The 22,393-nt window shown below is 45.9% G+C and overlaps 2 protein-coding genes across 2 annotated transcripts in view; both read right to left on the bottom strand.

Annotated features, from left to right (window-relative positions):
• The window catches only part of LOC138968510 (heat shock 70 kDa protein 4-like), a 137,346-nt gene that overhangs the window by 64,924 nt on the left and 50,029 nt on the right, over positions 1 to 22,393 (bottom strand). Inside the window, exons 8-9 of the mRNA XM_070341081.1 lie at positions 7,474 to 7,625; positions 360 to 469 (exon numbers count right to left, since the gene is read on the bottom strand). Coding sequence (XP_070197182.1) covers positions 360 to 469; positions 7,474 to 7,625 — 262 coding nt within the window. The remainder of the gene's footprint in view (positions 1 to 359; positions 470 to 7,473; positions 7,626 to 22,393) is intronic.
• On the bottom strand, positions 17,298 to 20,647 carry LOC138968521 (uncharacterized). The gene is made up of 2 exons (XM_070341100.1): positions 19,149 to 20,647; positions 17,298 to 18,565 (listed from the first exon to the last, which is right to left on the bottom strand). Exons 1-2 carry the CDS (start codon positions 19,330 to 19,332, stop codon positions 18,414 to 18,416), a joined length of 336 nt encoding a protein of 111 aa, XP_070197201.1. The 5' UTR covers positions 19,333 to 20,647; the 3' UTR covers positions 17,298 to 18,413.

The raw sequence follows: 22,393 nt of genomic DNA on the forward strand, positions 1-22,393 counted from the left end.
CATCAAAGACATTTATCGAAAACAAGAAAAGCAAAAAAAGAGGAATAAATGGTCTTGGAATATCATCTGCAAGAATGTGTATGTAAAGTTTCATAAAGATATGTCAAGTAGTTTTCTGGGAATCACTCTTCACATGCAAACATACAAACACCACCACCCTCATCTTGATTCCCAGTCTATGTCGTAAAAAGGACAAACCTGAAACACATACGAAGTCTGACACCCTACAATACAATACACTACAATAGTATTTTATCATCTCAATTTGAGAAATTGACATTGTGGTAGGACAATTAATCAAAATGAAATATTACATTAAAAAAAAAACTTCAATGAGTGTAACTATCACACACACTTACCTGTCTTCATCCATCTGGTTCTGAGGCATCCAGGTGAGGGTGATGGGGTAAAGCTGGCAGTCAGTGATGCTGAAGTCCCGCACACGGAACGTTGGCGACAGAATGGCACACTGCAAAGAAGCACAGTGACAGTCAATAGTTAAAGCTACCCCTTCCAAAATATTCAAGTCAAGCCGACAGAGTACCAAAAGCTGCCAGACTAACTAAAACAAATAACAAGAAGAGCAAACGCTCGATCGAGTCACTTTCGCAGTTCTGAATATTATATGAGGCATCAGATGGACAGGAAGAAATTGCTATTCACAACACAATGAGTCACGTTCACATAAAATTTGAGCCCGGTCACTTTTATAGTTTCCGAGAAAAGCCCAACGTTAAGTTGTGTGTTGCCGAACAGAAAAGGCTAGTTATCTCCCTTGTTTTTCTGATAACGTTCGTAAAAGGCTACAGATGTAAATACTTTGATGTAAAGAATAATCCTACAAAGTTTCAATCACATCCGATGAACTTTGTCAAAGATATAAAATGTCTAATTTTTCCTTTGACGCTGACCTGTGACCTTGAAAAAGGTCAAAGGTCAACGAAACCATCGTTAAAGTGTAGAGGTCATTGGAGGTCACGACTAAACAAAATATGAGCCCGATCGCTTTGATAGTTTCCGAGAAAAGTCCAACGTTAAGGTGGTGTCTACGGACGGCCGGACGGCCGGCCGGACGGCTGGCCGGCCGGACAGACTAACACTGACCGATTACATAGAGTCACTTTTTCTCAAGTGACTCAAAAAATTAAAAAATACATACATATAATGGACTAGAGGAATACCCGGCTTCGCCGGGTGAATCGCGAGACAGAGACAGACAGCGTGGCGGTTCGCCGTCTTAGAGCACGTGTGAACATTTTCATCCACCAGTTTGTGCCCACTCAAAGCCAGGCAAGAACATACAGAGAGACAAAAGCCGCCAGACCCCATCACAAACAGAACTCTACAATCCACAGGTGTTGCCTGGCGAGCTAGCTATAAATAGCTCACAACTTCTAAGGCGAACAACTCTGCAGAGTCTGCTGTGAAGGGCGACGGTAGTCTCCCTGTCACACTCGACCCCCTTTGAATGAACTTTGTCCCCAAAGTTCCGAACCATGGACCCGCCAAGCTTAGGTCCCTCCCAGGTTGATGGAATGGGAACAGCACGAAAATGATTCAGAGGCCATAATGCCATTCCTGAACATATCATGTCGAGTCCCATCCCTGTCGACGACGCCAAATGTAACCGAGTGCCGAAACACCACAATCACCTTTGAAGGCGAAGTCCTCTCAAACGGGATTGAGAATTTTAGAGCTTATTTCTAAGCCCTTTATTAACTGTTATGGCTTCTCAAAGGCCAGAACATACGGAGAGACAAAAGCCGCCAGACCCCATCACAAACAGAACTCTACAATCCACAGGTGTTGCCTCCACACACACACACACACACACACACACACAGACAGACACGGAAGCCGTATATATCTATCTATACATCTATTCTATCTATACATATAAATAAAAGAGAGTGTCTGTCTGTCTGTGTGTGTGTGTGTGTGTCTGTCTGTGGTCGCCATACCACTGAGATGGCAAGAGGCAGGAACAAGATAGTGTGCACGTACACTCCCTAGGTTTCATCAGAAGTTCCGGAGTCCCTGTCTGAGCGATCGAGAAGAAGAAGACTCCCTAGGTGCCGCAGATGTGCACCTGGGTTTTAGTTTCTTGATTCATTGTTTCCTTTCTCAGATTATGGACCTCCCATTTATTGAATACAGCCTATATGGTGCAAGACCAGTTCAGTGCCTACTGTTCACCTGTAGCAAGCACATCATGCCAGTGATATTAGAGACTCCTATTGCTCCTATGAGGGGAAGAAATGAAGAATGAAAAATTAACTGGACAGTTCCGGAAATTTCTAGAAGGTAGTAAGGGAGATAACTCTTTTTTTGTATCCAAACAAAGGAGGTAAAGCTAATGATAAGGGATAGCGAGCGTCTTAAATTGCTACAGGGCTCCGCTTACTCCCGGGCTTCGGCCGGGCTTAACTGCTGTGTGTGTGTGTGTGTGTCTGTCTGTGATCGCCAAAGCTCCGAGAAGGGAGGGGGCAGGAAGACGATGTCGTGCATGTGCACTCCTGTGACTGTGAAGATGTGCACCTGACCACCACCGCCGCTGCTGAACTTGTATATATATATAAAAATGGATGTAAGTGTGTGTGTGTGTGTGTGTCTGTCTGTGGTCGCCATACCTCTGAGATGGCAAGAGGCAGGAACAAGATAGTGTGCACGTACACTCCCTAGGTGCCGCAGATGTGCACCTGGGTTTTAGTTTCTTGATTCATTGTTTCCTTTCTCAGATTATGGACCTCCCATTTATTGAATACAGCCTATATGGTGCAAGACCAGTTCAGTGCCTACTGTTCACCTGTAGCAAGCACATCATGCCAGGCATATTAGAGACTCTCTATTTCTCCTATGAGGGGAAGAAATGAAGAATGAAAAATTAACTGGACAGTTCCGGAAATTTCTAGAAGGTAAGGGAGATAACTCTTTTTTTGTATCCAAACAAAGGAGGTAAAGCTAATGATAATGGGATAGCGAGCGTCTTAAATTGCTACAGGGCTCCGCTTACTCCCGGGCGAAGCCGGGCTTATCTGCTAGTCTATATATATAAATATATAGAGATAGATTACAGTGGATTTTTCGATAAATAGATAAGACCTTTGCACTTTTACAGTGAAGACAACTTACAGGTACATGCAAGGAAAGCCGCGTTCTGGACAGTGCAGTGACCTTCTAACAAGAAGAGCAAACGCTCGATCGAGTCACTTTCGCAGTTCTGAATATTATATGAGGCATCAGATGGACAGGAAGAAATTGCTATTCACAACACAATGAGTCACGTTCACATAAAATTTGAGCCCGGTCACTTTTATAGTTTCCGAGAAAAGCCCAACGTTAAGTTGTGTGTTGCCGAACAGAAAAGGCTAGTTATCTCCCTTGTTTTTCTGATAACGTTCGTAAAAGGCTACAGATGTAAATACTTTGATGTAAAGAATAATCCTACAAAGTTTCAATCACATCCGATGAACTTTGTCAAAGATATAAAATGTCTAATTTTTCCTTTGACGCTGACCTGTGACCTTGAAAAAGGTCAAAGGTCAACGAAACCATCGTTAAAGTGTAGAGGTCATTGGAGGTCACGACTAAACAAAATATGAGCCCGATCGCTTTGATAGTTTCCGAGAAAAGTCCAACGTTAAGGTGGTGTCTACGGACGGCCGGCCGGACGGCCGGCCGGACAGACTAACACTGACCGATTACATAGTCACTTTTTCTCAAGTGACTCAAAAATAGTAACGGGAATATGGATTGACGCCACACGAAGGAAGGGAGATAAACGCGCAAAACACTGGAGAAGATAAGGAAGAGTTACTGGGAATGGATGTAGTGGATCTACAGAAAAACCAAAATCGGTTCAGCGCTGCGCGCTGAGAGCACGTGTTGAAAATTCTCATCGACCAGGTTGTGTCCAGGGTCTACCTGAATATGCCCACCAATTTTGAAGCAGATCCATCGAGAACTTTGGCCGTGCATCGCGAACACACAGACAGACACAAGTGGTATATATATATAGACTAGAGGAATACCCGGCTTCGCCGGTGTAAATCGCGAGACAGAGACAGACAGCGTGGCGGTTCACCACAATCACCTTTGAAGGCGAAGTCCTGTCAAACGGGATTGAGAATTTTAGAGCTTATTTCTTAGCCCTATATTATCTGTTGTGGCTTCTCAAATGCCAGAACATACAGACAGACAAAAGCCGCTAGACCCCATCACAAACAGAACTCTACAATCCACAGGTTTTGCCCACACACACACACACACACACACACACACAGAGAAGCCGTATATATTTATATATATCTATATCTATAAATATATAGAGATAGGTGACAGTGTATTTTTCGCGTGGCTATAAATTGATTCGACCTTTTCACTTTGACAGTAAGAACAACTTACGGGTGCAAGGGATGCGTTCTGGACAGCGCAGTGACATTCTAAAAATAGTAACGTAGAAACGGGAATATGGATTGAAGCCACACGAAGGAAGGGAGATAAACGGGGTGAATCGCGAGACAGAGACAGACAGCGTGGCGGTTCACCACAATCACCTTTGAAGGCGAAGTCCTGTCAAACGGGATTGAGAATTTTAGAGCTTATTTCTTAGCCCTATATTATCTGTTGTGGCTTCTCAAATGCCAGAACATACAGACAGACAAAAGCCGCTAGACCCCATCACAAACAGAACTCTATAATCCACAGGTGTTGCTTTCACACACACACAAACACACACACACACAGAGAAGCCGTATATATATATATGTATATCTATAAATATATAGAGATAGGTGACAGTGTATTTTTCGCGTGGCTATAAATTGATTCGACCTTTTCACTTTGACAGTGTGGCGGGAGAGCCATATTTGAAGAAAGTTTAATGTAAAAGGTAGAGATTGAAGGTTTAGAACAGTCATGGCGTACAGAGTCAATCTGTCACGCTATCGCTGTTTTCAGCTTTACAAAGAAGAACGAGAATAATAGGGTTCGTAACCAAAAGTAGACGATGCAAGGGAGGTAATTCCCTTTTCAGTTCCGTGTTGGCGGCCATTTATGTGGCGCGGACACGATTTACAGGTCAATAACCATTGGTAAAACGTGACCAATGTCAAGTTGAACGACGAGAGATTGGATGAAAGTTGTTTAATGGATGTAATTTAGTGACCACAAGATGTTAGTTTGGTTAATAACGTAACAGGAATATGATGATTGTTCGTAGGGTTGGAAACAACGATTGCCGGAAGAAATCATCGTTAGATCAGAAAGGATAGGAATTGTAAAAGAGAGGAGAGACAAGGTTTCTTTGATGAAGATAGTGTTGTAGGCAGCTTAAATATTGCGAACAGTCATTAAAAGAGCGCTTGTTGTGATCAGCAAGTGTAAAGATAAAGGAAAAAGGACGGACTACATTGTCCGCGTAATGTTTTGAAAGTAGTGCGGTTAATGTTCTTTTTCGGTCAGCCAATCTGCCTCTGGTTCTGTGTGTTTGTTTGCGTTGCCATGCAGATTGGTATAAAAGACAGTGTAAAACGAAGTTACTACACGCATTAGGACAGGCTTTAGAACAGAATAGAATGGGTTAGAATAAGGACATAGACTGAGGGTGCTAGGTTAGGGATTAGAATAGGGAGTGGATAAAGGCAAGGTAGACTAGATCAAGACTGCTTTAGAATAGGGACAAGAAAAAGAGACTTCGCATTCTGTTCAAGGGATAGCATAGGGAAAACGCAGAGTAACGATAAAAGAACTTATAGATTCTTTCTACCTTTTCGCGAATTAGGACAGCTTAGGTATAGCCAGTTTAAAAGGACAACCGCGCATGTTACTGTCTTGTTTACTTTAAACAACAGTAAAGGTTCAAAAGATACGTAGGAGAGAAATTCAGTAGATAGTCAGAAGTAAACAACCGGACTGTTAGAACGTCGGCGTACGTTTGATTGAACGGTCCTAAATTAGCTAGCTAGGTGTGGTAGATTAAACTTTAGGTGACCTGCGTAGATGTGGGCAAGCTCCTGTGTTTTTGGTGTCCCACCCTGTCTGCGCACGGTACTTTGTAAAAGAGAGAAGACTGGAAATAAGGTAGGGATAAAATACTTTGGACTCTGTCCCGTTCTCACTAAGGTTAATCTAGAAAGTTCTGAGGTCTTAGACCATCCTTAAAACGTAGCCCAAAGAGGGAAGAACTGTTTCTCCCATTTCGAATTCCATTAAAGCAAATAGGTTGAGAGAAATTCTTAGATAGTCAGTCAGGGAACAAAAGATCCTGTATGGGATAAAAAGATAGCTAGATCGATATGCGGAGTCTCGATTTAGGATAGGATTATTTGGGGAAGGGAGATTAGGTGGCTTCATTGTTTTCCATAAAGATAACCTGCGCATTTTTGATGTTTGCCATGTAAAGGCGACCCGGGATTTTGTATCAATTTTGTATGTGAATTTATAATATTGCGTAATTTGCGCCTGTTGTATTGAACGATTTGTACACTTTTCTAGATAATGAGTCTAATAAACTATTTTATAGAAAAGTGATCCCATGAAATTGACTCCGTCACTCGACTGAATGGTTTTCGTTGTTACATGAGTCGTCACTTCTTCTCACTAATTTAACCTTTTTAGGAAGATAAGCTAACCCGGTAATTTTAGGTGAAAGAGGATAAATATAGCATACCAGCAGATTATAGTTGCACGCACTAGGGAAATGAACACAACGCGAGGCCAAAAACTAGATCCGGAAAGGAGGAAATAATAAGTGCACACACTAGACAACGAATCTGCAGAGCTGCACAAAAGACGTACGTCTTGTTTATTATCTACAACTTTCACGGTTTTCCGCCGGGTAAACAAACAAACATTCAATGCAATAGGAAAACTGCTACAACAGTAAGAACAACTTACGGGTGCAAGGGAAGCGTTCTGGACAGCGCAGTGACATTCTAAAAATAGTAACGCAGAAACGGGAATATGGATTGAAGCCACACGAAGGAAGGGAGATAAACGCAAAACACTGGAGAAGATAAGGAAGAGTTACTGGGAATGGTGAAATGAACACAAAAACCAAAATCGGTTCAGCGCTGCGCGCTGAGAGCACGTGTTGAAATATCTCATCGATGATATTGTGTCCGGGGTGTATCAATACGGTGTCCAAATTTGAAAAAGATCCACCGAGAACTTTGGCGTTGTGATGTGGTCTAGCGGCTTTGGTGTGTCGGTATGGGGGCCCGGGTAGCTGAGGTGGAACCAAAATCGGTTCAGCGCTGAGAGCACGTGTTGAAATATCGACCAGGTTGTGTCCTGTCCCGGGTGTACCTGAATATGCCCACCAAATTTGAAGCAGATCCATCGAGAACTTTGGCCGTGCATCGCGCACACACACACACAGACAGACAGACACAAGTCGTATATATATATATATATAGATACAGAGAGACCCTCAGATTACAACAACCAAAGAAGACCCTGTGCAGTTCTCACCTGAAGAGCACAGCCCCTTGCCACAGCCTCATCAGAATTGAGAGTGGTACTTGGTTCCCTGCTGAACACCTGTGTCACGATGTGCTTGAACGCAGGTATCCGCGACGCTCCACCCAGAATTTCCACGGAGTGAATGTCACCTGGCTTCAGCTCTGCAATATCAAGACAGGCAACCCATCAGCCTCAATCACAAAATCGAAAATTTTTAATTAAATTTTCATTTGATTAATATACTTACCCGAGTCACATATTAGCATTGACGCAGTCGAGATGCTAGGTTGACTGAAAAACGCTATCCCGTCTATAGTATAAGGGAAGCAACCCAAGCAAAAAAGTAGCAAGCTTGCTACCCTGGGTTGCCTCCCGTAGCGTGCATCACGCCACAGATCTCGTACCCGATACGAGACACCCTCATTCGACTTCTAGAATACAAAGAAACTAAAAGCGGGGAAGGTGGGAGGGAATTACCTATGTGACTCGGGTAAGTATATTAATCAAATGAAAATTTAATTAAAAATTTTCGATTAAATTACATATTCTTACTCCGAGTCACATATTAATTAGCAGATAACTCCAACAAGGTGGTGGGTAAGATCAAAAAGTTCAAACTCACTCTAAAGTTCTGGAGAGACAAAAGCCAGCTGCCGCCAAGGAAGGAATAGGCCGAGACCCATCCTGACAGAGGGCAGCAATGTCTGCAGAACCTGATAAGACAAAATCCTAGCGCCAGAAGCTGTGCGCAGGACATCATCCAAACCCCATAGGCCAAAAAGGCCAAGGAGGAGGCCCAGGCCCTGGAATGAGCTCGGGCCGAGCCGAGGGAAAGATAGCATAAGCTATGACAAGGCGGAGGGCAAGAAAATCCCTTGCCAAGAAACTGGCCCACTGCCAAAAGTCAGGAAAGGATCCCGTGAGAAAGCAACCACTGACTCACTCTAAACCCTTGCCAGGAACTGGCCCACTGCCAAAGGACAGAAACGGACCGAGAACCACCCTGATTGACAGCCGAGATGTCTCTCAGGCAAGAAATGCGAAAGACGACCTCAGAGAGCCAGTAAGCTGTGCCCAGCACTTCTTCCAATCTTCTGAACCGTAAAACAGTCCGGAAAAGGACCCCAGTCTTGGATAAACCCGACCAAGTAGAGGGAAGGACAAGCTGCCCCCCCCCCCCCCTTAAATGGAAGGAAATGCTAATGGCCTGGAAAAGATCCGTGCGTAAGGTTGCCGGCTAAGCCCTGAAAAGGACCGACCCTCACGGAGACCATAAGGCAACCATGCCAAAGTAAGAAAACTTTGGGATGGAGTGAGGCCCAAAAGGCCGTTGAGAAAACAGTCAGCTCCGGAAGAGTGACCAAACTCCAAACCGGAAAGAGAGAGACGCCTGAGTATCAAGTACCAGGGTCCAACTCAATGAGCAAAACTCAAGGGAGACGGTCACCGGTCGTCCCCTGCCCATCCCTGCGAAAGCAGAGAGAGGGGTAAAAAAGGGGACGAAGCGACCTAAGGTAGTGCATAAGCACCGCAAATGCGGACCCGCAGTGGCCAAATCCTAATGTGACCGGAGACCGGAAACAAAATGACAAAAGCCAGCGTGATCGCAGAGCAGACTGCTTGTAGGTAATTGAAAATGAATCAAAAAACCCGAAACAGAAAGGACGAAGCTGGTAAGAAAGACGGAAAACCGTGAAGCGAACCAGCCGTCAGCCTCCCGAGACCAGAGTTCTCAGTAATAGTCATAGTTGCAAGTGAAAAAGGGGTGACCAGGCCGGAAGCCCAACCCAGCAGAAATCGTCCCAACTCACATCATGCAAGCATGATGGAGAAGAGGCAGAGACGAAATCCGCAGTCACAAGAACCAATTGCCAAAGTCGCAACACGACAGGCAGGAGACTATAACACAGGCTAAGGCCGAGAGCCTTGCTGCCCGTAGGCCGGCCATTGCACCAAAGTACTCAAAGTACACAGGCACAGTAAGAAACCAAAAGTTTCGGCCGCCGAAAAAGATGCTGGCACCGAGAAAACTGGAACATTAGCTAGACCTCTGCCCAAAAAGGGGAGGAGTAGCCAAAAAACCTGAGATAAAGTGACAAGCCAAGAATGACTTCTCAAACATGCAATGCCCAGACAATGCACCCTCAGGAAAATCTGAATGTTACTTCCGAGGCCAACTCAAGTGAACCTTAAGTTTGGACGAAACACCAGAACGCGTCTGATCGCTAGAGAAAGACAAAGTCAGACTCGGCGAAAGACAAACCTGGACCGAGTCCAGAAGCTCGTGGCAAGAGAAAACGGGGAAGCCCAAAGGCAGAAACCCCCTTTTAAACGGAAATCGACCTCTCAGCACCCATACGCTGGGAAAGAGAAAGAATGTCGAAGCCCGAAGCCACAAGCACAAGGAAAGCAACAACCACCACCTCCAACGGATGAAATGGCTGTTGCTCCCGCCGAGGCTAAAACCCCGAAGCCCTAAGGCCGGCTGTTGTTTCAAAAACCCAGCGTACCTATGACGGCTGTGAAAGAAACAATCTCACCTGAGCTGAGGACGTAGGCCGCTTAGGCTGAGTCCGCTTAGGTATAGCCTGCTTAGGAGCGGCCTGCTTTTGCTGCTTTCAAATTGAAGCTCAAAAGAAGGGAACCGCTGTTCTCCGTTGGTCTCAATCCCCTGCTTCTGGCATGAGAGGCCAGGCTGCCGGAGAGAGACCGTCCACCAAGGATGACGAACTGAGAATGTTCCTTGTCGACTCCTCAGAAAACCGGGAGTGGGCAAGAAACAAGTCCCTTCCGCACGAGACCGCATGGAAATAGTGCAGAGAGGACAGCCTCATCTGTGCCTCGTTCACCCTTGTAAGTGTGGAGAGGAGTGAGACACTTCCTCCGCGTCCTGCCCTTTACTAAGGGGAAAGGGCGCCAAGGAATCTGCCAGAGCGCGAGAAAGCGCCCGCAGGAGAGTCTCGGAAATGGAACCGAGTTCCAAAAGTTGTCAGCCCCCTTCCTCAGAGAATAGGAGATTCTGCCCATAGAGCGGCAGAACCGAATCCTTCCTCAACGGCTTCGTAAGAAGCGAAAGAAGATCCGGCGTGACCGGAAACGGTGCACGCGGACGGGGAAAGGCCAACAGGCGGCTACGAGACGACCCTGGCCAAGGCAACTTCCTCTGGTCCGCTAAGGGCACGAAGGAGGAAGCCTGCGCAGGAGCGGCAAGGCATTCCGATGCCGGCTCCGAAGCTGAACCCTGAGGAACCAGCAACGAAACCGACGCCGGAGGCCACCCCCTGTCGAAGAGGGGGGCTCGGCGAAAAGGCAAAAAGGCGAAAAGCTACAAAGGGCGATTCTTCAAACCAGAAGTAGCTGCTTCCTCTTTGCCACCCGAAGTCCTTCCTGTTGGCAATCGATTGTGCTCATTCCCTAACTGAGGGGAGGATGAGAGGAATCAAAAACCAAGGAAAGTGGGAGAGAGGAGCTAGCGGCCACCACCGGAGTGTGTGGATGCTGCTGTCCCAACAGAGGCAAGAAGCCTGTATGCCCATAGGGCAAGCCTTGTTCGAAATTCACCGGCGACCAAACGGAAGCAGCGGGAACTGAACCGGAAAATCCGGGAGGAGCCGGAAGTGCGGCAGCAACAGCAGCGCTATGCCAAAGCTGGTGCTGAGCCACCTACGAGCTGAAGCTCGGAACCCAAAGGTAGGCCGTAGGCCAGAACCGGAAGTGACAGTAACCTGTGCACTACCCGCTTGACCTACCCTCCTGCCAAGGCCGGAAGCGAAGCTGCCGGAAATGGCTGCCGTGCAAAGGGCAAAGCTCAAACCGGAAAGGGCCATGGGCTGCCCACACACCGATGAACTAACATTTCCAGCCGGAGCCGGAAGAGAAGCTGTCGCGAACGACTGCTTACGTATAGCGCAGCTCAAGCAGGATGGGATCATTATTTGTCCACCTTCCAACGAGGCACTACTTCCGTGAACCGGAAGTGCCGCTGTCGCGTACGACTGCCGACGTAAGGCAAGGCTCGAACCGGACGTGACAGTAGCCTGTGCACTAACCAGTGAACCTACACTTCCGGTCGGAACCGGAAGAACAGCTGTCGCGGGCGACCGCTGTCATAGGACAAGGCTCGAACCAGACGTGACAGTAGTCTGTGCACTAGCAAGTGAACCTCTACTTCCGGCCGGAGCTGGAAGCGGCTGCCGCGAACGACTGCTGACGTAAATTCGGAAGCTGGCCAGAGCCGCCGAAGGCAGCTGCTCCTCGCACACGGACCCGAAGTCCGAAACGCCACCTGAAGGGGACGGCTCATAGCCAAAAGAACCCGACAAATGACGCTGCGAGGGAAGGCCGTAAGCCGAACGCCCATCCTGTTGGCCATCGATGAAACTCGCACCCCTGACTAAGAGGAAGATGAGAGTCACCAACAACCGAAGGCAGCTGAAGAGAGGAGCTAGCGGCCACCACCGAAGTGGGTGGCTGCTGCTGTCCCAACAGAGGCAAAAAGCCTGTATGCCCAGGAGAACCACCGTATTCGAAATTCACCGGCGACACAACGGAAGCAGCGGGAACCGAACCGGAAAAGCCGGGAGGAGCAGGGAGTGCAGACGCAACAGCAGAACTATGCCATAGCTGGTGCTGAGGAGTCTGCAAGCCACAACCCGGAAGCCCTAGGCCGGAACCGGAAGTGACAGATGACTGTGCACGACCCGTTTGACCTACATTTCCTGCCCAGGCAGGAAGAGCAGCTGCCGGAAACGGCTGCTGTAGCAGGGCAAGGCTCGAACCGGAAGGGACCATGGGCTGTCCGCAAACCAGTGAACCAACACTTCCGGCCGGAGCCGGAAGCGAAGCTGCCGCATGCCCTAGGCCGGAACCGGAAGTGACAGATGACTGTGCACGACCCGTTTGACCTACATTTCCTGCCCAGGCAGGAAGAGCAGCTGCCGGAAACGGCTGCTGTAGCAGGGCAAGGCTCGAACCGGAAGGGACCATGGGCTGTCCGCAAACCAGTGAACCAACACTTCCGGCCGGAGCCGGAAGCGAAGCTGCCGCGAACGGCTGCTTACGTAAAGCGCAGCTCGAACCGGATGGGACCATGGTCTGTCCGCAACCAGTGAACCACCACTTCCGGCCGGAGCCGGAAGGAAGCTGCCGCGAACGACTGCTTACGTAAAGAGCAGCTCGAACCGGAGGGGACCATGGTCTGTCCGCAACCAGTGAACCACCACTTCCGGCCGGAGCCGGAAGGAAGCTGCCGCGAACGACTGCTTACGTAAAGCGCAGCTCGAACCGGAGGGGACCATGGTCTGTCCGCAACCAGTGAACCACTACTTCCGGGAACCGGAAGTGCAGCTGCCGCGGACGGCTGCTGCGAGCACATACCTTGTGTCGACCGTATCCCCCAAAGGGACCTGCTCAGGTGCACTCCCGCAAGCGGAAGCCACCGAGCGCCGGCCGAGAAGAGAAACGCCTCCCTGTGCACGGACTCCAGAGCCATCACAGAAGCCAGCAGGCTGGACAGGTGATCAGGAACAAAGGAAGCCAACGACCGAGGGTCGCACACCCCCGGGAGGGAGGCAGAGCTGGAAACAGGGTCCGTCCGCGACATTTCTGTACGAACGAGCGTCCGAATTTCTGGAATCAAAGAAGACAAAAGGCTAGCAACAAGAGCGCCAGCCTCCGGCGCAGGTACAGGGGTAGAAACGGCCGTGGTAGCGGCCACACCCGCCGCCCGCGAGCCAGACGAAGTTTCCTCCGGAGCCTAAATAGGCACAGGAAAAACGAAGTTAGTCTTCGGGTCAGAAACGTGAACCGTGGGGTTCCTAGCAGAAGAGGTGGAAGCCGAGGACTTAGGTTTAACAGGGCCTTTGCCCCCAACCTCGGCCTTAGCCGCTCGCTTTTCTCACTATCAGACATGCTGTCACACGAGAAAAACAAACTACTGAAAATACACAAGTCTCTAGGACGTAAAACTTCAGCAGAATAAACTAGCACTAACGTACCAGCTACAAGCAGCTACCAATGCTACTGGTAAACGCTCAAAGTCTGTAGCACGGACCCAAACTAACCAGCAAAAAAAAAACACCACGTGTAAGCGAAAAATGGCGACCAAAATGGCGGCCACAGCAACAAACTACTGAGCAAAATTCGTAAGTCCGCGGACGGAAAAATTCTCAGCAGAATGACAATGCAAACAACAACAAAAAGGAACAATCTCACCGCTAGAAACAGCTAAGAGCAGACGGGGAGCCGAGGCCGGTAGGTGTCAAGCAGACAGCAAAACCGGCCTAGGAGCGAAATCAAGCACGACCTGTCTCTCTGGCTGAAAGATGTCGAATGAGGGTGTCTCGTATCGGGTACGAGATCTGTGGCGTGATGCACGCTACGGGAGGCAACCCAGGGTAGCAAGCTTGCTACTTTTTTGCTTGGGTTGCTTCCCTTATACTATAGACGGGATAGCGTTTTTCAGTCAACCTAGCATCTCGACTGCGTCAATGCTAATATGTGACTCGGAGTAAGAATATGTAATTTAATAATAAATTTTCATTTGATTAATATACTCAGTGATGTTTCGAGGCGTCGGTCATCGGTCATAGACCGATTTAGGTTGTAAAATGACCGATTGCAAACACCTCTGTCCCGTCAAATGTCCGATCCGATCGCGAAGTCAGCGGTCATTGTCAGATAGTATTACGTCTAGAGCGGTCACTGCAAGAAGAATCTGTACAAACTGAAGTATCAAACCCCGTTAAAACGAGTTCGAATCGGGGCCTACTTGAACTTCAATTTTCACTCTCGGTCGAACAATAACACAAGGGACGCAACTCTCGACCGAACAATATTACAAGAGCCACAACTCTCGCTACTTTTGACAGCGACACTTTACTTCCGCCGCCACATTTCTGCAAAAATGCCGCCGAAGAAAAAGGTTTGCGTGGGAAAAGGGCAGACACTTTTGAGTGGCTTTGTTAAAAAAAAGGACGACACGGACAGTCAAGTTGCAGGGCCTTCGGCCCCGTCGGAGACTGAAGCCTCAGAAGGTGAGCCAATAGATCTACAACCTCAAGAAGAGACGCAGGAAGAGACGCAAAAAACGAAAGTAGGGGCGACCAGAAAGTTTGTGCAGAGCTGGTTTTCTATGTTCCCTTGGCTCAGCTACAGCAAAGAAAAAGAACTGATGTTCTGCACCATCTGTCAGGAGGATGGCGTTGCCTCAAACTCGTTCACCGTTGGTTGCAGCAACTTTCGCAAATCCGCACTGGCAGACCATGTACGAACAGACGATCCCTACTGAACACTGTTGCATTTAAAATATTAAAATAAATTTGGAACTGTTCAGTTTTTATTTGCCTTTATTCATATATTCTCAGTCATCTAAAAAGGTTAGGTGCCATGATTGGTTCGCTTGATCTGAATGTCCTATTGTTGTAAACAGACGGACGTGCTTGCCCTGGAGAACCGGGAGAAACTGCACTAGTGCGAGAGCCACTGCCTCCAGCTCTACCAGGTTGATATGCCAGAGCTTCTGGAGTGGTGCCAACTGGCCTGAAGCCGTGAGGAGGGCCGTGTGGGCACCCCATCCCGACAGAGACGCATCTGTGAAAAGGTCTATGTCGGGAGGAGGCAACACAATCGGAACGCCCCGACAGATCCAGTCTGACTCCATCCACTGCAGAGTCGTGGCGTGGAACCAGTTCTGGAGAGGGATCAGAGTGTTCCAATTGGTGACGGGGAAGTCCACAAGAGACTTCAGAGCTAGCTGAAACAGTCGTATGATATGTCCACGTGTGCTCACGCGGGATGTTGGCGGTAGCGCCACCCACGTAGAATAACCAACTGACTAACTCACTGAGTCAGTGTTTTTCTAAAAGGGTTGCTTCCCTTAATTTGATGGCAAGCGTTTTTTTCAGACGATAAGCATCTCAGACTAAGTCAATGCATATATGATTCGGAGTAAGAATATGTAATTTAATAAAAACCATGGCAGTAATGCATTCTTTCGTACAGCTTTTTAAAAATGTGCTGCTGGCATATTCAAAAATTTAAGAGTAAATTTTCATTTGATTAATATACTTACCCAAATCTCATAAATAGCAATTTACTTCCGTTAAGTGCTTAAACGTTGAACACGCTTCCCTGGTTACACAAGGGAAGCCACTCCCCCAAAGAAAACATCACGTAACCATGGTCACCAGACCACGTGATCTATGAGGGTAAGCTCCCCTTGAAGCCACGTGACACGCGGCCGCCATATTGTTCTCACTTCTTGACAAGCCTGAGCCATCTTAAAGCGGGGTAGGTGGGAGGGTATTTGGTATGAGATTTGGGTAAGTATATTAAGGCCAGACAGGCTAGCAAATTTTAGATCAAAATTGTTATGAACTGTATTGAATTACTTAAAGGGGTTTGAATGTGCCTGGGCTTAAATACAGAAAAAATGTCTTGTTACACGTTTAACGGTCTTGGTAACCATGGAAACGATTCAAAACGGCCACCAAAACAAAAAAACAAAAATCTTATAACTCAAAAACGGTTTCAGATAAATCAATTCTGTTTTTTGCATTTTGTTAGTAAACTATATATCTATATTTTTACGTTTTGACTCGTTATCTTGTACCAAAGTATTTTTATGATTTAAAAAAAAAAAAAAAAAAACTTTTTTTTTCATTGTTTTTTTTTTAGATTGACAGAAAACAAAAATTATTAGTCATAATTGCACATCCAAACGTAAATATGAGGGGAAATATGTTAACAAGAAGAGCAAACGCTCGATCGAGTCACTTTCGCAGTTCTGAATATTATATGAGGCATCAGATGGACAGGAAGAAATTGCTATTCACAACACAATGAGTCGCGTTCACATAAAATTTGAGCCCGGTCACTTTTATAGTTTCCGAGAAAAGCCCAACGTTAAGTTGTGTGTTGCCGAACAGAAAAGGCTAGTTATCTCCCTTGTTTTTCTGATAACGTTCGTAAAAGGCTACAGATGTAAATACTTTGATGTAAAGAATAATCCTACAAAGTTTCAATCACATCCGATGAACTTTGTCAAAGATATAAAATGTCTAATTTTTCCTTTGACGCTGACCTGTGACCTTGAAAAAGGTCAAAGGTCAACGAAACCATCGTTAAAGTGTAGAGGTCATTGGAGGTCACGACTAAACAAAATATGAGCCCGATCGCTTTGATAGTTTCCGAGAAAAGTCCAACGTTAAGGTGGTGTCTACAGACGGCCGGCCAGACGGCCGGCCAGACGGCCGGCCGGACGGCCGGCCGGACAGACTAACACTGACCGATTACATAGAGTCACATTTTCTCAAGTGACTCAAAAAACACACTGCAGACTTTCAAGGCTCTAGCTTTATTCCTTGCAAACCCTTAGGGTTTTGAGTGTGTCACAACAATACAAAACGCATAACAGAGAAAAAAGGCAAAGAAGTGAAGAACAGTTTCTTATTTCAGATTTGTGTCTCCATTAGGCTAGATACTACTGGAGAGTGATTGGTATGGACCTAACAGTTCACCCACAGCACATCAGTAATCCCATCCTACTGTAACATGTCCTGCTGCTTCAAATATGATGTATACCTGTGGGTCATTCCATAAAGCTGTGTACCAAAAGTGTGACATGCATCGTGAAAATTGAAAGTGTATGAATAGCTTGTTTTTATGGTTTATGTGACAGATATAGACATATGCCACGGTCCCATGCTAAACAAAAGATAAGTTTATGCTTTTTTTTTGGGTACGAGGGGTGGTCGGAAAGGTGTGTAACATCACACATGTTTTACCTTACATGTTGTCCAAACACACGAGACAGATAACAAAAAGCCATAGTATAATAGTAACAAGCTTTATTTGCTTCCCATTCTGATTTTCTTCGATTAATCGTTTTCCGAAAGAAAAAAACTAGTCGATCGAGTGTGTTCAAATCTTGATGAAAACTCAACAGGTTTTTTTACCTTAACTCTTACAACTGGAACAGGACTAGGCTACAAAGAATAGCCTAAGACTTGAAAAAGAGACACTGAGCACGTATATCACAAAATAAAACAATAAAATGTCGAACGTTTGAAAAAATATTCACTTTTAGAGCGAAGAGTCGCGAAAGGTTGCCTACGTAACATTCGTCCCTCATTGGTAACGACTCATAAAATGCTCCACGCCTGCTGCGTTCAAAAAGTTGACAGAATTTTTTTCATGGAAAAACCTTTCAGCGATGTTGAAGAACATTACATGCAAAAGAAACACCAAGTTTCATGCGCTGCTAAGTGACAAATGTAATTTTTAACGATCCAGCGTAACAAGAAAAAATATAAACGAAGCTTAGTGGCGACCCGCGAAAGGCAAAATCACATTCAAATCGAATCGAATTGACAAGGCGCACATTCTTACGCATTCACTACACATCAGTAGTGCCTGATAAAATACCGAGTCGCATATATTCGTGTTCACGTAGTTCACGGTTGGTTTTATAAACCAAATGTTACGTAGAAATTATTAAACAACCCAAATTTTAAACCAAATGTTATGTAGGAAATCGTTATTTAACATTCCAAATGCACACTGTAAACATGAGTAGGGGAAAAAGGCTAAGCATGTCACAATAAAAACGCAATTTTTGACGTCATTTTCTGTGTTTGGTTTTATACAAAACACTAACCAACCTAACAATCTTCTTGATTTTATTATCATTATCTCTTTGGTCAATTTGCAGTGTGTTGATATCCTTATAATTATATCATTCGAGAAGCAAGAGAAACATTCCTAAATCTAACTCTAAAGTCATGACCCTCTCCTGGTACACAGCTTTGTAGAACAACTCCTGTACGAAATACAGTCACCAAAAGACACTGATGTGATTTATGAAGAAAAAAATTCCTTTCTTCCAGTCACTGAACACACACAACATCCTGATCACTGTTGTCCCTGGTCATCCTGATGTAGTGTAATGTTCAATGTTCTCCCCCTCCATACACATTGCCATCTCGTGCTTCCTCAGCCCGAACATTCAGACGACGCTGTCCCGCATACTCCTTTTCGGCGCCGACGGGCATTGACAGCAGAAGCAGCGTCAGCATGGCGGACCCAGCTTCCACTTCAGCAGCTAGAAACACATAAATACATCCCATAAATACATGTACATATATCGACAGGTTCAAACTAAAAGCGGGGGCACAACAATTACTCTTCATTTCAAACCTAAGTAGGGTTTACACACTTTTATAACTTAGAGAGAAATTCTACTACTACTACAACTACTGGTTACATAACAAAGATAGCAGTATTAATACTAATACTGGTTACATAACAAAGATAGCAGAACAATGGTGACTGCGCGTGAGAGCGAAAAATAAAGACCCCAAAATACTTTACTCACATGTTTGACAAATGTAACAAACTTTCGACCATTCTAGAGTTTTCCTCAGGCACAAAACACAGAACAAAGAAGAAGACAGGCGACAGAACAGAAATATCTTTACATTACAGTATTGTTTGGTCTTTTTATTATAAAGATACTTCTACTTTTCTCTGTAAAAGTTTGTTTACATAGCTTTAGTTCTTACATGAAATAAACAATGAAGTAAATAAACTCTCAACCAGTGAATATTTTTTCATCTTTTACAAAAAATTATTTTCCACAGTGAGCAAGTAAGTTGGATAAAGAGAGAGTACAGCAAGACACCAACCTGTCACTTTCTTGTCATGTCGCTGGTAGGTTTTCAGATGCATGGCTGGTATTCCCACCACTGCACTGAAAGTCTCTAGAACAGCGTAGCTCCCTCCCACCTCGTGACTGAACAGTACCATCATTGGATTTACTTCAAAAGCAATGTTTTTGCTATCACTGTCCTGCATTCGAGGTGATGACATCTTTTTCTCATAATCGCCACAACCATCGCACGTCAGTAGCAGCTGAGAGGCGAAGCCAGCGTTTTCTCCTTCACTCACAGTTATCGAGAGACCAGTCTCCTTGCATACGGGACATGTAAGATCAGTCGGTAGTCGAGTAAGCTGTAACACATGCGTTCGTCGGCAAGAACTTCGTCAGCATTCATAGCCTCATGTTTTCTTCGAAACGCACACTTCGACTGCGGGTCGCTGCATTTCGACAGTCCCCTATTCGAACATGAAACAACCCGCTCGACTTGCTTCGTCTTTTTGACCGCTGCTGCTTTTACCGCTTGCAGTCTCCTCTTCCCTCCCTTTGCTCTTGGCATTTTACAGTCAGTCTGATACAAAATTCACTATCAGAACACAAAAATAGCGATGGCAAACAACTTTTCCTACGCTCACTCGATGTTCAACTTTTGCTTTTTTGTGTTTGTTGACATCATCGACAAGAGGAAACCGCATTGCATTGTGGGAACGAAACTGTTGCATTGTGGGTAGGAATGCCATTCATACAAAAGCATGCCGGTTTTCTGATTGGTTAATCTTCAAGTCGTAGTAGGCTTCTCCCTTATTTGGAATATTTCGTATCGTCGTCTGCGTTGGAAAAACCGCGCGAAGCCGTTTATGGCAGTTTCCGGCAGTGACGTCAGTTCGTTGAAACGGTTCGGGAAACTTCGGGCTTTTCTTTCGTCTGCTACGCGAGGCGATTCCTCGAGCGAATTGTGGTGTTGTAAAGTGTCAAAAAAAGGTTATTTTAGCAAATATTGCACAAAATAAACGCCAACAAGCTTCGGTACACATTTGTATTGGCTAAATTCATACATTTGGCACCAGTTTTAGAGCAAAATAGTGTTAGGAGCTGTTAGAAAGGGTGTTCATGAGTCAAAATCAGGCATAATCACAACATCACAAAAATCATGATTTTAGTGAAAATTCAGGTGCCGTGTCTCCCCTTAATCAAATGAAAATTTACTCTTAAATTTTTGATTAAATTACATATTACTTCCCCAAATCTCATAAATAGCAGAATGCTAATAAAGGAGGAGGGATTACTCAAACTAGGATCTAGAAAGAGCTTGCCCGGCAACTACCACTGCTGGTAGAATGCTGTAAACATCAGGACGTGAACCCGGCACGTCTAGCAAGAAGAAGTTCAGAAAGCTGTCGTCTGACTTCCAAAATACAGCCCCAAGGACCTCCGAGAACCGTCTGGAGTTCAGGACAGCAAGTAAAGAGGCCCATGCACAAGTTTCGTGCGTCCTCGCCAAAGAGAGAGGCAGGACAAACTAAATCTCCCCCCCTCCCCCCCACCTTATTTTGCTGCCACCCCACATAAGCCTGTTCGATGCGGGTGGAAGCCCATTTAGCCAAAGTAGACTGTGGAATATCTTTGTCTCTGGTAGAGTTTAGAAATAAACAATAGCTTCTGAGTGCTGAAACTGATGTGGTTCGTGCTAGACAAATGAAAGCACGGACAGAGCAGTTAACGAGGTCAGGATCCCCAGGGGCTAACACGTTAGACAGCAGAGAGATCATAAAAACAGGAAACTGCTGATGAGATCTTTGATTTTAGCCAGGGGTTCTGGTCTAAAAAGAAGAGATATGGAACCATCTGATAGAAAAGAAATGTCTTCCGTAAGCCGGACAGAGCAAGCACATCAGTACCTCTTCTGGCCGTAGCTAGCAAACATAACATGAGTGTTTGGCGAGTAGAATCGGGAGCTTCGCAGAACACAGAGGTTCAAACTCCGATGATCCAAGAAGCTCAAGGATTAGATCCCATGCAGGGACTGGTATCTAAGACTTAAAGTCTACAATAGAGGAATCTTTTAGCACCGAGGCTATAGCTCCGCCAAGATTGATGATATTTCTTTCTTATTTGGTGATTAAAGTCGTTTTCAACCGCTCAAGGTCATATCACGACGGGATTGATGATATGGTCTAAATGCTTTAAGCGTAGACGAGATAGCCGCCTTCTGACCTTAAGCGAAGAAGACCAACTTTGCGATGACAACCATGACAGAAGGTTTGCAACTTGCAATGATCTAGGAGCCACTGGATTGACTCCGTACGAAGCACGCCAACGAGTCCAAGCGATTTAAAGAGAGGAAAATACAGAACTCGTAGAGATTAAGTGTGTGCCTCTTAAATCAAGGAAGCCGTCATGTCCGAAAAGACAGAGTATTTGAGTGCGTTCCAGAACTGCCTTTCTGAGCATGTACAAGAAGGGACGGAGGAGGGAATGCGTAGGCTGACAGGCCTGACCAGCCGAACTCCAGGGCGTTGACCGCCCATGTCTCCGAGTCCGGAAACGGTTAAAAGAAGAGAGGGAGTCTTCTCGAAAACCGCGTCGTAAAAAAGATTGATCGTCAGTCTGTCGATGTGAGCCCGAAGGCGCTAGAGGGCATGATAAGTAATAGCCAGTCAGTGTGTAAAACACGTGAGGACCGGCTCAGTGCATCTGCCAGGACTTTGAGACGGCCTGGGAGATGTTTCGCGGACAATGTGAATCAATGCTGATGAAACCAGACCAGAATCTGGTAAGTTCTGATCAACAGAAAGGGAGACTGCACTCCGCCCTGATTGTTGAGATATGAGGCTACTGTGGAATTGTCCGTGAGAATGCGAACATGGCTGTTCAGCAGATAAGGCAAACCAGAGGCCCGAGGCCAAAAGCTGTACCATGTGTGCCCCGCATCACGATAGGGACGCGTCTGTGCAAAGATCTGCACTGGAGGGAGGAGGGACAGTGGTTACACTGTTAGTCCAGACTCCGAAAAAAAAAAAAAAAAAAAAAATTTATTTTATTTTTTATTTTTATTTTTTTTTTTATTTTTTTTTAGAGTTTGGTCCTCTCCTGAGAGAAAACTGAACCGTCCAAGCCACAGTGTCGACTCTCATGCCCAGATAGGATACCTGGGCAGTGGAGTGATCTGACATGGCTTGATTGATCACAAAGCCCGTGTCTAGAGATAGACGCAGGGCGATGTGAGTATGAGAAAAGCAAAATTCCCGAGACTGACTCAGTACTGACGCCCAA

The sequence above is a fragment of the Littorina saxatilis genome, linkage group LG6 (assembly GCF_037325665.1).
Source record: "Littorina saxatilis isolate snail1 linkage group LG6, US_GU_Lsax_2.0, whole genome shotgun sequence".
Classification (NCBI taxonomy): Eukaryota; Metazoa; Mollusca; class Gastropoda; order Littorinimorpha; family Littorinidae; genus Littorina; species Littorina saxatilis.

What these genes read in the sequence shown, in the direction of transcription:
- LOC138968521 (XM_070341100.1), bottom strand. Translation starts at nt 19,332, where the DNA reads ATGTCATCACCTCGAATGCAGGACAGTGATAGCAAAAACATTGCTTTT. An exon ending in ACATGACAAGAAAGTGACAG is followed by an intron (nt 18,566 to 19,148) that starts GTTGGTGTCTTG and finishes ATGTGTTTCTAG; the next exon opens with CTGCTGAAGTGGAAGCTGGG.